The sequence below is a fragment of the Ipomoea nil genome, unplaced genomic scaffold (assembly GCF_001879475.1).
Source record: "Ipomoea nil cultivar Tokyo-kokei standard unplaced genomic scaffold, Asagao_1.1 scaffold0803, whole genome shotgun sequence".
Taxonomy (NCBI): Eukaryota; Viridiplantae; Streptophyta; class Magnoliopsida; order Solanales; family Convolvulaceae; genus Ipomoea; species Ipomoea nil.
This window is the reverse complement of record NW_017617231.1, coordinates 179,093-196,920: the sequence shown is the minus strand read 5'-3', so window position 1 is coordinate 196,920 and position 17,828 is coordinate 179,093. Positions and strand designations below refer to the sequence as shown.

The following is a 17,828-nucleotide window of genomic DNA, read 5'->3' as shown; positions in this document are numbered from 1 at the left end:
AAAACGACGATGGACCATGAAATTACATATATATCCTCAAAAATCACAGTCAACAAACGGTCAAATAGACGGAGGACTAAATCGTGTTAAAATTATAAAGTTAAAGACTTAATTGGTTAAAATTGAAAGTTAAGGACCAATTTGTGAATTTAGCTATAGTCGAGGAACCATTTTGGGTATTTACTCAGTAAATTAAAGAGAGACAACAAATATAGCGAGAATCATTACACTTTTATTAATCATCATTCATTCCAATCTATACAATATACATAATTCGTGTAAAACTAATAGTCTATAAATAACAACAAAATATTGTTATATTATAAATTTTATAATAATGTCCACATATATTTATTCACAACACATATAAGAACCTGCAAATTACATTGAGAAATAAAAATCTATGCCACAAGCTATAATCGAATCTATAAAATCAAGAGGAATAAATTTAAAATAAACACTCATTATACAAAAAAAAAAAAAAAAAAAAAAAAAAAAAAAAAAAAAAAACTTGTATAAGGATTCATATGGTAAGATGGATATATAACCATTCATCTATACCCAAGAGGAATAAAATAAAAATTCTGGATTTAAGATTAGTCCGTCAAATTCACCTAAGTATTAAAAAGAAAAGAAAAAAGATTAAAACAAAAATGCCATCATCTCCATCTCCGGTTCCTTGACTGCTTTAGGTGCCATCAAAGAGATTAATTTCCGACTGAGTAAACCCCCTTCAAAAACCCTATTCTACAAATCCCTTCATCAAAATTTGAACTTTCTAAAATTTCAACTATGAAGCGGTTGTTGAAAATCACATACCCAGAATTGTTTTTCCACAAATTCTCAGGGATTCCTACAAAACCCTCTGCCGTTGCATCGCTTGTCCGAGCCTCAGCGCAATCGTATTCTTCTTCTTCTTCTTCCTCTTCTCCTTCTTCTTCTTCTTCTTCTTCTTCGTCTTCCCAATACGTATGGCCGAATGTCGTTGGTCTCTTCGCCGGCAAGTGGACCTATGGGGATTCATTACTCGCGAATGATCTAAGAGACAAGGTCTCGAAGTTGAGGGATGAGCTGGTGATGCACAGCGGCGATGTTGAAACTTTGTATAAAGTATTGGAAGAGAAAGGAGCTTCCTTGTTTCGAAAGTACAGGGATGGTTCTGCTGTAGTTGAGCTCTTGACGCAGCTCCATTCTTCCCCACAATTAGCTATTGAGGTGAATTTCCTCACTCCTTTAATTTCCTTGTAATTGTCCAAATTCCATTTGAATATATTAATCGCAGTCAAAGCATTTACCTCTTAGTTTGGATTTTGATGAATGCTAAATGATAAACCATTTTGGACAAATGTCTAGTTCTAGTACATAGTTTCCTACAAGCAAGTATATTTAACTAACTTAATTAAAGGTGGTTACTTAAGAGAAAAAAGTTAAGTATTAGAAAAAAAGTTAATTAAGGAGGGATCTTTTTATTTATTTGAAGTGATCTAATACAGGTTTTCAATTGGAGAAGAGAAGTGGACTATATCAATCCTCTAACATCAGAGGAGTATGCCAAGGCTATTTCTTTGGCAGGAAGGTTGCATAATGTTGAACTTGCATCACAAATCTTCAGAGAAGCTGCTGACAAGCAAGTCAGGACAACTTCCATGTACAATGCGCTCTTGAGTGCATATATGTATAATGGTTTGGCCGTGAAATGTCAATCTGTTTTTCAGGATATGAAGAAGGAAGCAACCTGTTGTCCAACGATAGTAACATATAACATTCTTATTTCTGTATTTGGGCGGCTATTGCTCGTAGACCACATGGAAGAAACCTTTCGCGAGGTTAAAGATTTAAATATATGTCCTAACGTGACTACATATAACTATTTAATTGCTGGGTATCTTACAGCATGGAAGTGGGATGATATGGAGAAGACATTCAGAATCATGAATGCAGTCAGCATAGAGCCTAATTGTACTACATATTTACTGATGCTGCGGGGATATGCATATGCAGGTAGGTTGGAAAAGATGGAGGAAACTTATGAGCTGGTCAAAGATCATGTTGATCATAAGGAAATCTCATTGATTAGAACAATGATATCTGCTTATTGTAGAAGTTCTAACATGAATAGAGTTTCAAAGATTAAGGAATTGCTGAAGTTTATTCCAGACAATGAATACCGTCCTTGGTTGAATGTCCAGTTGATAATTTTATATGCAAAAGAAGATCTTTTAGAAGAGATGGAAACTTCGATCAACGAGGCATTTGAACGCAACACCTCTGTAACAACAATTGGTGTGATGAAAGGCATTATTGCATGTTACTTCCGATACAGTGCTATGGATAAGCTTGCTAATTTTGTGAAGCGTGCAGAGTGTGGTGGATGGAGAATTTGCAGGTCTCTTTACCACTGTAAGATGGTTATGTATTCATCAGACAAGCGGCTCGTTGAAATGGAAAATGTTCTTGATGAGATGGAGAAGGTGAATATTGTTTGGACAAAGAAAACGCTATGGATATTGTATAAAGCATACTCAAAATGGGGTGAAAAGAGTAAACTTGAGCAGGTTGCAGGGGTGATGTGCAAGCATGGGTATGGCATTCCAATGTCTGCATGCAGTTCATAGATCACCATTTGTTATTTGCTCTAGGGATGACTCGCAAGCATGTGGTGGCATCTTATAATTTATGTCACCATGAATCTCTGAACGTCCATGTAGTGCTTCTTTTGTTAGTGGAGGATTAATTCTATTTAGATACTCTCTAGTGTCAACCATATAACAGTGCGTTGGAGTTACATTAGGTTACTCTTTTTGATTCATTTTATACTAGTGTGAGCCATTGGCCACATGATGTTGTGCAAAACCAAGTGTTACTATCTGTAGTACTGAGCTCTATATGCAATATTCACATTTCAAAATAAGATTTTACCTTCAAGTGTAATTTGTGTAAATATGTTATTATGGTGACGGCGTCCACTTCCAAAGGAGTAGACAAGTAGTGACAAGTTAAATTTTTTGAGTTACTATACAATGGAGTTCCAAATTTGAATGCTCTATACTGCCTGATGATACCCTTTTTTCCTCAGATAGAAGTGACAAGGAGATTTTGCCTGATTTCATCTATTAAGTTTGCGAGCATTCTTAGTTTTGATGGGCAGTTCAGCCAGTTTTGTGCACTTCTTTTGCATGCGTCTTGGTTTTGTGTTCTCTCAGATTTTCTATTTTTGGGTATAAATTTATGCATTTGCTAAATAGCCTCACAGTTATTTAACCTCTGTTCCTGTTGTTTCTCCTTTCTGTTATGGCTTTATGTCATCTTAGTGGGTATGTGTCGCTGATTTTTTGGAATCTCTGCAATTTTAGGTAGTTCATTTTTGGTGTACTTCACGTTTTATCCCATGGCAGCTGCAGTTTGTGCCGCTCAGGCTCATGTATTCAGTTGGTGTTCTGTTTGGTGTCATTGTTACTTAATTATGGTAAAAGGGATGTGCTGAGGTTCTGTGTGAAATCAACAACTACTGTGCAGGAGAGTTACGAGATTTTTCTCCTTCTCATCAAAATAAATTCTGAATTCAAAGAAGATGTGGTATATTGTCTTTTAATTATTCTTCTACTCTCTGCCTTTAGATCCCTTTGTATAAGTTCTTATTCCTGATTTTGCATGATGGTGATAATGAATACAGAATGATTGTATGAACTTCAATTATCAAGGGAAATTTCAACTGAAAACCTGTATGAAGATTTTGAATTATAGTTGCTGAGGAGTGATGTCTTTTAAGGAATGCTAACTTTGCTTCAATTTAGTTGGAACTCTGGGATATTTGTCAGATAGTTTCTTTTAAAAAAAGTTCTAGCATGTTTGTTAATGTTAAGAGTCCCACATTGTTGAAAAAATAAGAGAGAATATATGGGTTTATAAGGCCATGAGTTAGACCAGCTAATTGGTTGGATTCAATCTTTTAGTGTGGTTTGGACTTCTAAAAATATTGAACACCAAAGTTGCGTATAATGAGTTTGTTTTTTTAATGACTTGTTGGTAGGGTGATGCATTTTGGGGCCGAGTTATTTTTGCAGAACCAAGAAGAAGCAAGATGAGCCAGGAGCGGGAAAGTTGTTGTAGAAGATTTGGAAAGCTTCTTAATTGGAAGAGATTCTTTTTTAAAAAATTATTGCATTGCTTTATCTATTATTTCATTGTTTAGTAAGTTGGAAATTTTAACAGGTTATAACTTATTCGCCCGATTTTAGTCATTCTATAAGTTGTGTTTTACCCCATAGAAAAGGGAACTAGTTTCAATGGAAGGCAAGTAGACTTTCATCCCAGCAAAGGGGCTAGGGAGTTTCAGGGCCTCAAGAAAACTCGGTTTGGTTCATCGTTCATTGGTTTTTTTTTTTTTTTTTTTTTTTTTTTTTTTTTTTTTTGCCTGTGACTATAGTCCATAACATAGGGTTGTCCTGCATTATCTAAATTGCATGGCTTGCTGTGTTTGTTAATCATCTGCAAATGTGTTTGTCATGATAGCAACTAAGGTCTAAGGCTGCAGGATCATCTTCTCAGTGCATGGATAGTAGCTTAGTTTATAATCATGGATCAACTGGCTGTGAGGCCATTAAAGATATATACATACTTGAATTTCTTTACATTTTTCTGTTTCCTCTCAATGGTAATTGGTAGCAGAATTCTCCTGCGATGAAGAAGTATCAGGCAGGACATTTTGAGATTCCAAAATATATAAAAGGAATTTAAATATTGCCCTTTTTATTTGTGGGGTGATGAGAGAAACCTACAGTCGTTGGGTAAACCTTGTCTTGTGACTCGCTGATTGGTTCAAACTAAGAAGGCTGAGATTCGAACTTGTGACCTTGTAGTTGCAAGTTTATATCCTTGGTTGTGCATTAAAAAGAAATCTACATGTACATAAAGTCATTGTTTTATAAAGAGTTAATTACCGAAATGGTCCCTTGACTATAGCGAAATTACCAATTTAGTACTTGACTATTTTTTTGGTCAATTAAGTCCCTCAACTTAAAATTTTTAACTAATTTGGTCCTCCGTTTGTTTGACCGTTAGTCAACCGTTAACTTGGGACCAAATTGGTAATTGTGTTATAGTCAAGGGACCATTTCGGTAATTAACTTTAGGGGTGGACAATTTGGTTCGATTTTCCTGAACTAAACCGTACCGAACAACCGAACGGTATTGGATTCTCGTATACCGAACGGTTTGATAAAAAACAAAACCGAATACCGTTTGATTTTTTTAAAAAAATATAATAGTAATAGTAATAATAGTATACCGAACGGTTTGATAAAAAACAAAGCCGAGTACCGTTTGATTTTTTTAAAAAAATATAATAGTAATACTTAATAGTAATAGTAATAGTAATAATAAATCAAACCGAACCGAATACCGTTCGGTATACAAGAATCCAATATCGTTCGGTTGTTCGATATATTACCGAACCGAACTAGTTCGGTTTAGTACGGTTCGTTTCGAGAAAACTGAACCGAGTTGCCCACCCCTAAAGTTAATTATCGAAATGGTCCCTTGACTATAGTGAAATTACCAAATTGGTCCCAAGTTAACGGTTGACTAACGGTCAAACAAATTGAGGACCAAATTGGTTAAAATTTTTAAAGTTGAAGGACTTAATTGGTCAAAAAAATAGTCAAGGACTAAATTAATAATTTCGCTATAGTTAAGGGACCATTTCAGTAATTAACTCTTTTATAAATACATAAATTTGATTCATAGAAGTCACATACTATAGGTATATAAATTCACTATTGTAAGTATTATGGATCATGGTTCCACAATGTGAACCACTAATTAATATTTATTTTTAATATTTCGAAGAAAGATTATTTTTAATGTACTGAAGATTTATTTTTAGATAGCATACTTAAAAATAACATTAAATATATTAAAAATGAACATTCATTATACTACAAAATGAACTTTTACTATACTAATAATGAATATTATGTTAATGGTCTATATTGTAAGGTGAATTATGATTCATGGTATAATGATGGCCCAATTTGTACCAATAATCATTTACACATTTTAATTTTTAAACACTTTGATATAAAATGAGGTAACTTTATCTATACATGTCCTTCATATGGTAAGTCTTGAGTAGTATAATTTGATTTTAGAATATGAATAAACTCAAATCAATTTTTGTATAAAAATCCTAACAAGTTAATTCTTCATTTTCTTCAAATGTACTAACAAATGTCAAGAATTTTGACTCCATTTTTTACTAACTTCACAAAATTCTAAAAGTCTTTGTCCTACAAAATCACAAAGGAGTTAATTTATTTGCATCCTTGTGCATAACAGACGTTCTACATTGGGGTATGTCTTTATTTTTGGTGGTGATTTTGTTTGTTGTAGGTCATCAATTCAGTCTGTTGTAGCATTGTCTACAACTGAAGCAAAATACATGATTATGACTGAGGTAGCTAAAGTGGCTTTTTGACTTTCAGGTTTGATTAAAGAATTGGGTATTGAACAAGGTAGAGTTTAGTTACATTGTGATAGCCAAGTGTCATCTTTTTAGCTAAAAATCAAGTATATCATGCCATAACCAAGAATATTGATGTAAGGTTTCATAAGGTTAGAGAGTTGGTTACTTTTGGTGAGATTTTATTGTAGAAAATTCATACCAATGACAATGCAGCGGACATGTTGACAAAGGTAGCAACCACTGACAAGTTCAAACATTGTTTGGACTTGTTGGGTGTTTCCAGATGCTATTTGAGCATGATTACCCCGATCCATAGTGCATTGGTATTTTTGTAGTTGTTCATGTTTAGAGTTGCATATAAATATGATACTTGTAACCCTCCTCAATCCCGTGGATGTAGACACATTACCGAACTACGTAAATCTCGCCTTCTCTACTTTCTGCCATTATTATTGTTTCTTGTTCTTGTTATCTCAACAAGTTCTATGACAAACAAATGAGAAGAGGGGGAGTAATTTGCAGTGGAATATAGATGGTTAATGACTTCAAAACAACCACACTTTATCTAGCTATTGCAGTTCAATGCAAGCTTATTGAAAGCCATCTAGAACTTCTATATAAATGCAGGCCAGCATTCAGTAAACTCCTAGGATGGTGTTAATGGAAGATGCAAGATTTGAAGACTGTTCTATTCCATGTATAAGTGGCTTACTTGGATGCGAAAATCGCTTCTAAATCTTTGTACAATCCTCTTGGTTTTGTCTTGAAATCTGCTGAAGAATCATCCACAGATGAGCTCCCACTCCTCTTTGTGTTCCAGACGTAATCACTCCATCTCGTCCTGCTGGTCGAGGGATCAGCCGGGCTTCCTTCTCTGCTGAAGCTCGACTTTGCTAGCTCCCGTATTTGTCTTAGCCACGACTTCTCGCCCGAGTTTCTAGTATCTGTACTCCTGCTTTTATCGAGAGTAGAAGGCGTGGTGGTGGTTCCCGTGCTCTCGCCTTCCCCGCCCCTCTTAAACAACGAGCATTTCGTGTCGAGCTTTTTGATGAGTCTTTGAGGAAAGAAGAACAGAAGGAACCCTATGGATGCTGCTTTAAGGCCTAGACAGAAAGAGTTCTCAGCAGGGTCTAACCGCTTTATCTGCGTGTATAAAGCGTACCATTCGTTTGCCGTTTCTGCTAACAACGCGATTATGCATAGCCCGAGCATGAAGATCCCGATTCTCGTCTCGTCTTTGGCTGAGAATTCCCACTCCAAGAGGACAATGCACATAGCGAAAATGGCAACTTCACTGGTGACTGATAGGATCTCAACTAGCTGCACTTTCTTCTTTATGAAAGGCTTCTTAAGCACCATGAAGAAGAGCTGGAAGGCCGCGAGGGAAAGCATGAGGATCGTGGGCGTCTTAGACGACCAGTTCTTTAAATAGGCGCTCGCCACGATCCCGAGAGCCACGCGTTTTGCAGTGTCGAGGAACGTGTAGTATATCCTCAGGATCCCGAAGAGCTTCTGGATGAAAGGAGCCTCAGCGTCTTCTGTTTCGTCGTCCGATGCAATGATTCTGTCCCGACGCTTGCTGAGATTCCCCCCTCCCGCAATCTGAGACAACATGTACTTTGGCGGTCCCCTTAGATCCTCGAACAAAGGACCGAAAACGGTTAGATACGTGGAATCGCGCTCCTCTTTCCATGTCCACTGGCCTCGTTTTCCAGGGCCTAAGGTTACTCTAACTAGTTCTTGATACCAGTGAAATTTCTGCCCTTCTTGATGAACCTCCTTGTATTGAAGTAGCTTCCCGCAAGTTATACCCACCGAGAGGAACAAGAACAAGCCGAGCAGCAGAAATGATACTATGCCCAGTAGCAGAATGCCAACGATTATACCCGAAGACTCTCCACCTAGAATAGTACAATATCGATGCCACAATTAGTCTCGAGTCGTTATTCTCTATATCTACTTGGAGCCCTTTTTGGCATTTGTTTTTGTCTATCAATTGGCATGAAAATGGATACATCGAACAAAAGAGTTTAGTTAATCAACAAACGAGACGGGAATTGAAATACCTTTGATTAGAGCTACCGAGGATTTGCAAACACCGGGTAGTGCAAGACTTAGAAGAAAAATCTCGAGCCTTGGAAATATCAAAGCCCCATAGCTCCACTTCTTTTTCGTGTCCTTTCGGAATTTTAGAACGCAAAGGAGCAAAGCATGAAGCAAGAGCAAGCCGCCAAAAATTAAAGCTAACCAAAACATCGTTCTATCGAACTCCCTCCATCTGAAAGAATAGAGACGAGTTATAGCTATTTCAGATGACAAACATTTTAATAATCGAACTGCAAAAAATACCCGTTTGAATTTTGTGGATCCCAGATGAACTCAGCTTCGGGCAAGACATTGTGGCTCTGCTAGAGAGAAACGAAAACGATTCCTGTCAGAGGAAACAAAAGGGAAAGAACCTAGGTTTTTGTAAACATAATGTTTTCTAACCTCAAATACTGATCCATATTCTATAGGGGTTAACGGTAACCCATAAACCGTTGGACCAACGCCCACGTGTTCTAGGTCTGGTTTAACACCACGAAAAAGTCCAGAATCATGTATTCTCGAACTATATGAATCACCCGATGGAGAACTCGATCCCACCATGAACTGCTGCATTTCCCCGGTTTCCCACGGGAGGTTAAAATAGGGAACACTCCACTGCAGGCCTCTCGCAAATTCATAGAATTCAACTGGCAAGACAACCGGTAACCACCTTGACATTGCAAAAATCTGTATGTGGCTTGCCATTCTCTGTCTCGAAAGACCAAATGATAAAATATGAGTATTCTCGATAATAGACATCGAGGATCTAACAGTAAATGTATCGACATTACATTCATTGAGATCGTGTCATCTATATATATAAAATGCTACTACTAATAGAACCTAGCTTTCAAATCATATCAGGACGAGACATAATTGCTTTATTTCTAATAGAAGTTACGAGAGAATAGGTACTTACGAAAACACTTCTTGTGGGTTCAGACGTCAAAAGTGAAGTTGGTCTCGAGAATGCACCAATAGACTGAAGGCTAGCAGTCGAAACGGTGAGAAGCCCCGCAACAAAAGCTGTCACTGCAAAAGCGGTGGTTGCAAAGATTGAAAGAACCCGGGATATCATGGGTACAGAATCTGTAAAAAGATATATTCACCGAGTTAGAGAACCATAATACAACAACAAAAGCTGGGTGGCACAATATAAACCGTTAGATATAGACGTTACAGTGCTTCAGTTGGAGAATATTTGATGGTAGGTTCCTATTTCCCGCAACATCCTCTGTAACATTCTCGGGCACGCTGATAGATACTAAATCACCATCCGCTTGCAAAAAAAGACCATACGTGCTCCGACTTATTTCCTGAAAGCTGGGGAAAAACGAGTCACTATTTCACTAAACTATTAAATTTGTAACAAACCCAAAGGGTAACTCAAGTGGCAAATGACCTGCTTCGTGGGGACGATCCCGGGAATCAAAATCCCGTGTGAAATACTCGAAACTGCTTACCTTTTAACTTGTCCACCGCTGATAGATATCAAAGATGAATTAAATCCAAAGACGGGCTTGATAAAGTTTATCACAATAGGAATCTGCTTTTCACTAGTCCTCATCTTAGATGTCGTGCTCAACCTTACAGTAGGTCGTTGAGTATCTGAAGGCCCCAAAAAAAATATTTCAGGTCTCCAAATTATGATAAGACAACAGAAATTAATTAGAGGTTTTTCACGAGGCCATAATACACACCATATAGAAAAGTAACCGGGGCAACATAAGAAACCGGGGTTCCCTGTCTGCTTATTACCGAGTTTGAATCAAAGCTCACTGTGAGTATGGCCGTCTCGGATATATCTTTTAGCTAAAACGGTGGAAAACAATAAGACAACAGCAATATACCTTATAATATTCTAGTAAATACAAAACGCTAATAAAGAACATTATATTACCTCAAAACCAAATCTACGCTTTCCAAGGCTTTTCCCGTTAATAGGTGTAAGTGATCCTTCACTCGCGTTAAGAGAACCCAAAATTTGAGTAGACGAGTTAACTACTGGTTCGGTGAAGTATAAATACACCTTAAGCTTGTTTGCATTATTAGTTGCGAGTACCGTCCTAGTTTTTGCATTAATTTCGAGTAGCCTTTCCGGTATGTGAGTTCTCAAGTTCACCAAAACACTTCTTCTATCTATACCAAACATCATATGTAAAACATCATAGTTTGATAGACAATATAACGAAAAAAACAACATTTGAAAAATTCTATGCAACTTAAAGAAAATTGACTAACCATAATGTACAACTAAAGTTGAATTTTCTGTCCTCGTAAATTTGTTTCCAGCAGCGTCTGTACAGAAACTTTTACCCGTCACTATGGTCACCTTTCCAAATTGAGAACTTGTCGGCAAACTCACAACAATAGAAAATGTGAGGTTCGGGTGAATGACACGAAGTGTACTTGGCAAAACTTGGCCCGAACCATAGACAATAAGCTACAGAAAAGAACACTATGAATAGTAATACCACTTGCTTTAGCGATATACAGAACTTTTAGATACTAAATTGTGTATAACAAGACTTACATTGCACGAATTTACAGAGGGGCATCCAAAACCGCAAGGTTCGGTGAAGGATATATTTACGGTAATATTTGAAGCATTTGTAAAAGATGTTGGGGCCATAAGGTAAGCTGTAGGGGGAACTGTGTCTGAAAACACAAAAAAAAAGACATCAATAAAGGCATAGAGCGATCACGATCCATAGAATATTAAAAGGTGTATCAATTGAATATAGATCGAAAAACAGCTGCTCAACCAACCAACTGTCCAGTTGTGGCTAGCGCACCCAACGCCACGAGACCCATTCGTGCAAGCTTCAAAGGTATGAAATCCATCCTGCAATGCTGCATAAGAAACCATCCCGCCATGACAATCCGAAGGTACGTGGTCATCCAGCTGCACTCAACACAAAACTTTTAATAAAAAATATGAAATTTCACAGCATGCCTTACAAGGAAAACTTATTTAGACATAAAACTTTTAATAGAAAAGCACTTTTGCTCTTGTGCTCATTACTATTGTTGGGCGGAGGCCAGTAAAGGGCCAAGTTCAGCACCCTGCCTCTCGAAAATGTGACGGTATATAAGGAAATAACGTTGTGTCTTCGCTGTTAGCTATAACTTTTGGCGTAGTGGTAACCGTTTGATCCTAACAACTGCTCTTACAAAATCAACATTCTACAATACAGTGTACCATATCTTTCACTTAAAACAGTGTGAAAAAATTCACAAGCAATACAATTGATTATGCAATTCATGTTGGGGATAAGCCAGAATATATAGGAAACTGCTACTGATTTCCAGTTCTTCGTGCACACAAAATTAGCAAAGGTGGAAGTTTATCTAAGCAATGCAAAGTAGGGAAGTCCAATTATCACTGGAAACCTCAAATTCAAAGGCAATACAAGAAAAATTAGAAAAAAAAAAAAAAACATTTAATGAAATTTCACAGAGACAGATACATATATATATCCTGCATGAAGATTCAGAAGATGACCTTGCAAGTTGTGGGACAATCTTTACAAACATCACTGTTGTTGCCTCCAACCAAGACTTGAAAAACAAATTTGGTTGAATTTTGATTTGAAAAGGGTGAAGGGGTCTTCAAGAACCTAAGAGAGACCTCGGAAGCAGCATTAGGTTGAGCTCTCAGACTCAAAACAAGACAAACCCAGCAATGCAGAACCAACCATGAACTCTTGCTAAAAAATCCCATTTCAGCAAAAAATGGGATTTTTACATGTCTCAATTTTCAACCAAATTTGCTCTTAGCTTGCATGGAGGTGTGGGATATGATTTGGAGAAATGGGATTTTAGTGGCTGGTGAAGGCTGTGAGAGGATATAAGACATGAAACTGATAGTGCAACGCAGTGTGTGCTAATTAATGAAGATAAGAGAGCATAAAAAATGAAGAGAGGTGATAGGGACATTCATTGATGACAGGCCTATGAATGAGAGATGATTTTCTGTGCGTTTGAAAAGTTGTATTTATTTTGATGTGGTCCATGTGGGAGTTGATAGATTGAAACATATATGTCCAGGAGTAAGAAGGATGGCAGTGAGATGAGTACACTACACACTCTGACACATTTGACAATATTTAATTTCAAACCTAGTTAATTACCTATTTCAATTATTATTAAACTTTTACTTGTATGTTGTAATTGTTGGACGGAGACGGGTAATGCGCTAAGTCTAGTAATTAGTGGTTAGGAGATTGTTGGATCGAGGTCGTGGCTGCGCGTCAGCTAGAGAGTGGGGATTGGTGAGAGGATTTCAGATAATCGCGAAATGGAGTAGGTCACGGTCTGAATTTTGCGTTAGAGAATGACAGAGAGAACCACGGGATCCATTAGGGTTCGGTGGGTGCAGACGAAGAGCCCACCGAAGCCGGAGGCAGCCGTCACCGCCGGATGCGGCGGCTTGCCTTTCATTATAACTTTGCCTCCTAACAACGGAGCTATGATAGGAATGATCCATATGGGGAGAAGTAGCCCTTGTTGTGGTGGTTTGCCTTTTAGCAGCGCCGTCCCCGGTGTCGGTCGCTTTGCCAGGTGGCCGTCGTGGAAGAATCTTCATCCCTCTTCTTAGTTGGCGACATCAGTTCTGGCGTGGATGTAAACAGAGTGGTTAAAATAAAAAAAACGGTGTAGATTACTTTGTTCTCATCACGGTCAGGTTCTAGCTGAGAACAAAGTGGCCAAGATCATCTGCACTAGCAATGTTCCAATTTTGAACAAAGTGGCCAGTGATGAAGATTGGAAATGACAAAAATGCCCACGCTAAATCGGAGTTATTACCGGTTTCTCGACGGAACATGGCCGGAGGGAGTTATTTGACCAACATTAAATTAATTAGAGGACCAAATTAGATGAATATGGAATTGAGGGACTACATTGAGTTCACTAACAATTGAAGGGCCAAATCATTGATTCCCCATTTACTTATATATAAGTACAATTATACTGCTTTAGTTTTAAATTTCTACACATTTGCAATTACTTTACTTTTTTAATGCATCTAAAACCATTAATTTAAAATAACCAGCTTGGTTGGCGTAAGTGGCCGTGCACTCTTGTCCCATAAGAGAGGTTGGGAATTCGAAGCCCTTCTCGTATAGAAAAGCTAATCTGGCCTGGCTAGTGCTTTGTCCCTTAATTGGGCCGGCCTGGTGCGAACGAGAATTAGTCTAAGTATGGTACGGGCTTAAACGTGCCCCTACAATTAAGGCATGCTCAGGACACCTCGTAGTCTGAGAAAAAAACCATTAATTTAATATGATATATGATTATATAATATAATTCTTAATTTTTAGTACACCAATTATTGAGGTCTACTTAGCACAAACATGATAAATTTTACTATACCCTAACTAATGAAACCTAACCAATTTTAGTATATGAGATTCTAGTCTACCCTAACTAATGAAACCTGTGTCTGACCAAAAAATTTTACACCAACTAACATATATATGTTCTTACATTACCTTTTGTACCTTCATTCTGAGCCAGTAACATGCAATGCACTCATTAATCACATGAAGGGACAGCTATTCTATTCTTCAAAGGATATGGTAGATAAATGATAACCAATTCTATACACAGATCTCTTCAGTATTAATTTATTTTCCACTTATATTCTTAATTAATTAATAATCGAGAGCGATGGCCGATGGTATAACAATAAGAAAGTTTTAAGCGAAAATATTATTTATATTTTTGAGAGTGTATATATTATTTGTCTTATGACCCTTTTGTCACATTTGAATCTAATAATAGATCAATGTGTTAGGGAATAGAACCTCATCTTCCATGTTGAGCATATAATATATAGAAACATAAATGTGCAGTCCAACTATTAGTTTAAACTTTTAGTTGAGATGAAACACATGTTTTAATTTGGTATCAGAGCTAGGGCTGGACACTTCGATCTTCGGTTCGATATTTTTCGGTCTTGGTTTCGATTTCAGTTTTAGAAAAGTTGAACCATTCGGTTTAACATTATAGTTCGGTTCGGTTTCAATCGGTTTGGTTTCGGTTCGGATTTAATTCGGTTCGGTTTAAGACTTTACGAGAATTACAATCATCAAATTTCAACATTTCATAATTTTCCAAACATACTACCAAACAATACCTATTCACATAATCCACATCTAAACTATAAACGTTATATAACAAAATAATAATTCAAAGTTTAAACATACTACTAAATAGTAAATACTAACATCACATACTAATAGCAATCTAATTACCAAAACATCATATACTTTGAAATTAGAATCCAAAGTTCAAAGTTCAAACATTACAAACATGAATCACGTAGTTCAAACTTCAAATCCAATGTTTAAAGAGTACAAACATGAAACATCAAATAAAAATGTTCAGTTGGAATACTTTTATTGATATGATGAATAATCATCTATCTGTATATTTGATATTAAAAGAACAAGTGTCAATTACTATATAGTTAATTTTTGGACACAACTAGTGCACTCGAAATATATTCCAGTACTAGAAAATAATTATAATGCACTGGAAATCAAAATTATAATGCACTGGAAATCAAAATTATAATGACTGTAAAACACATTAAATTTATAGAAAAACATGAAACTAAGGAAAATACTGAATATTGTAAATATAACTCAAGTTATATATAATTGTGAGGTAAAGAACAATTGCGACAAACAACAAAAGTGCAATGTAGAAACAAGCTATAAAGAAATCAAATAAAAAATTTAAAGTTTGGTACCAGTAAGAATGAGAACTGAACAGCGGAGCAAGCATCAAAGAACTTGGATTTATTTCTTTTATTATTATTATTATTATTATTATTATTATTATTATTATTATTATTATTTATTAAAAAAATTATATAGCATTCAGTTCAATTCGGTTTTTGCCAAACCGTTCAGTTTTGGTTCGGTTCGATACTAAACCATTCGGGTTACAAAACCCCGAACCATTCGGTTTTCTATTACTAGTTCAGTTCAGTTCGGTTCGGTTTAAGTGCCCATCCCTAATCAGAGCCATGGAACACATGCTTCAATTTTCCACAAATAAGTGTAGAACCCACTATTAGCTTAGACTTTTAGTTGAAATGGAGCACATGCTTCAATTTTCCACAAATAAGTGTAGAACAATTAAGTTGATCTAAACTTGTTTATCTTAATATTTTGCCTATTATTAGTCACAAAGCATAGTTTATTTGATGTACAATCTCATTTAGTAGTTATAAATTTCGCTCATCATAAAAAAAAATTAAATTAAATTAAATCGACATAAAAACAAACCATAAATTCGATCACTTCTGTGGACTGAGTAGAAGAACACATTAAATCCATGAAATAGTATCCCACTGTAGTTTGCGGCACGTACACACTCAGTGTTGGGTCCAGCATGTTTTGTATACATGCCCTACAAATTAAATGTTCATTATAATTATAAATAATGTTCATTATGCCCACGTACAAGGTATTGCTTCAATCATAACAAATGTTCTTCACGAGTACGGGTATGTAAGAATCCAGTTGTTATAACATGGATCAGGGTTCACCTTGTAAGGTGAACTCGTGTCTAAAATACACAATTTACATACTGAATGTTTATAATTTAAATACACAATTTACATACTAAATGTTCATAATTTATCTTTTATAAAATTGTAAACATTTGGTATCACGATTGTGGCAAGAATCAATCTTTTTTTTTTTTTTTTTTTTTACCTCAGCTCAATTATAGTACCATTTTCACTATTCCTTTTTCATTATTAATTTGATCAAATTTTAAATCAACCAAGTTTAGTTCAAAATATTTCACATATACATTTAATTCTATTTTTAACTCTTAACTGTTATGACATTTTATACTAGTCACTAGTCATATTTTTTTATTTTATTTTTTTGAATGAACAAATTGTAATTCTACTCTTTACTTCTCTCTCTCTCTCCCTTGATCATTTAAACTTCTGCTTTTGTACGAGATGTGTTGTTTTTACCTAATCTTGTCCCTACCTAAACATAATCATAGACATCTTAGAACCAGACCTGTTGGGTGCTTTCGTTAGCTTAATTTTGATGTGGTCCTGTTTCCTTCCCTGAATATTGTCGAGTATGGCATGATTATTTGAAATAACTGGGTTGTAGGAGTGAATAAGTTGATAAATCAATTTATATATAAAAATATAAATAGAATAACAAGTTTAGAATTTTAGAAAATAATCTTAAACAGTCAACGGTACAAAACAACATATATATATATATATATATATATATATATATATATATATATATATATATATATATATTCACTTTTTTTAGAAAATAATATTTAAGTATCCATTACTATATAAATTTCTAACAAAAAGCGTGAGAAGAGGCACCATTGCCCACATTGAGGTGATATATATACATTTACTGATTTACTTTATTAATTTTTTTTGGGGGGTATTGAATTTCTTTTGTGATAATTGATTATTCTACTGTCATTGTAGTGCATACTAGATTCTAGTTTGTGCAAAATTAGAATTCCATGAAGCTTTAAGAAAGCTTTATGAAGTTATATGTTCAATGTACATGCATATATCACACAATATATATAATAGATTGTGGTGGGAATTAGGGGGAGAACATGCGTATATGGCAGGGGGTATGGAAGCTAGCTAGCTTAGCTTAGGTTGAAGAAATAGATAATGTTTTTCTGGCCATGCTTTAAGGTTTGGTCCACCATATATGAAGCCAAACAATTCTAGCTAGGCTTTTTACCATCATTCGACAAAAGATAAGTCCAACTTCTCGCCCCATCCTCTTCGATACTCGAATTGAAGACAGCCAAATCGAGATGGAATGCGATATGAAAATGAGACCTGAAGAAATATTCTACTCTCTTCTCTTCATTGATTGGGTTGGTGCTGGAGTGGGGCTGCATATATGGGTTTATGCATGTGATTGGCCTCACACAAATCTGGTTTACAAAACTTTAATATCATTATTTTTTAAAATAAATCTATTTCCACTACTACTAGCTTTAATTTGGAATATAATTTTTATTCTTTTAATTTTCATTCCACAAATTGTTGTTGGACATCGACCGGGTTGGTCGGGTTCAGCCCATGTTCAACTCGAAATGTAGCGTTGTGACATACCATAAAAGGATGTGATTAAATGGTTAATGTCTATCAGATAGTTAAAGAATTCTGTGGTTAAGCGTGCTTGACTTACAGCAGTCACAAGAGAGAAGTAAGCATAATACAATGCTGAGATCCATCATA

The 17,828-nt window shown here is 35.8% G+C and overlaps 2 protein-coding genes across 3 annotated transcripts; one reads left to right on the top strand and one right to left on the bottom strand.

The window, feature by feature from the left end:
• The first annotated feature begins 629 nt into the window (after window positions 1-629).
• On the top strand, window positions 630-3,016 carry LOC109177196 (pentatricopeptide repeat-containing protein At2g30780). The gene is made up of 2 exons (XM_019326508.1): window positions 630-1,215; window positions 1,494-3,016. Exons 1-2 carry the CDS (start codon window positions 793-795, stop codon window positions 2,613-2,615), a joined length of 1,545 nt encoding a protein of 514 aa, XP_019182053.1. The 5' UTR covers window positions 630-792; the 3' UTR covers window positions 2,616-3,016.
• A 3,954-nt stretch (window positions 3,017-6,970) lies between these two features.
• LOC109177202 lies at window positions 6,971-12,468 on the bottom strand. Of its 2 annotated transcripts, none has more exons than XM_019326512.1 (13): window positions 12,057-12,468; window positions 11,321-11,456; window positions 11,085-11,209; window positions 10,793-10,994; window positions 10,452-10,690; window positions 10,252-10,363; window positions 10,015-10,159; window positions 9,732-9,874; window positions 9,471-9,640; window positions 8,954-9,259; window positions 8,813-8,871; window positions 8,530-8,741; window positions 6,971-8,364 (listed from the first exon to the last, which is right to left on the bottom strand). In XM_019326512.1, the coding sequence occupies exons 1-13, from the start codon at window positions 12,273-12,275 to the stop codon at window positions 7,172-7,174; spliced, it is 3,261 nt and encodes a 1,086-aa protein (XP_019182057.1). In that variant the 5' UTR covers window positions 12,276-12,468; the 3' UTR covers window positions 6,971-7,171. The 2 variants fall into 2 exon arrangements, with proteins under 2 accessions (XP_019182057.1, XP_019182058.1); XM_019326513.1 differs by having other exon boundaries at window positions 8,813-8,868.
• Between the last annotated feature and the right edge of the window lie 5,360 nt (window positions 12,469-17,828).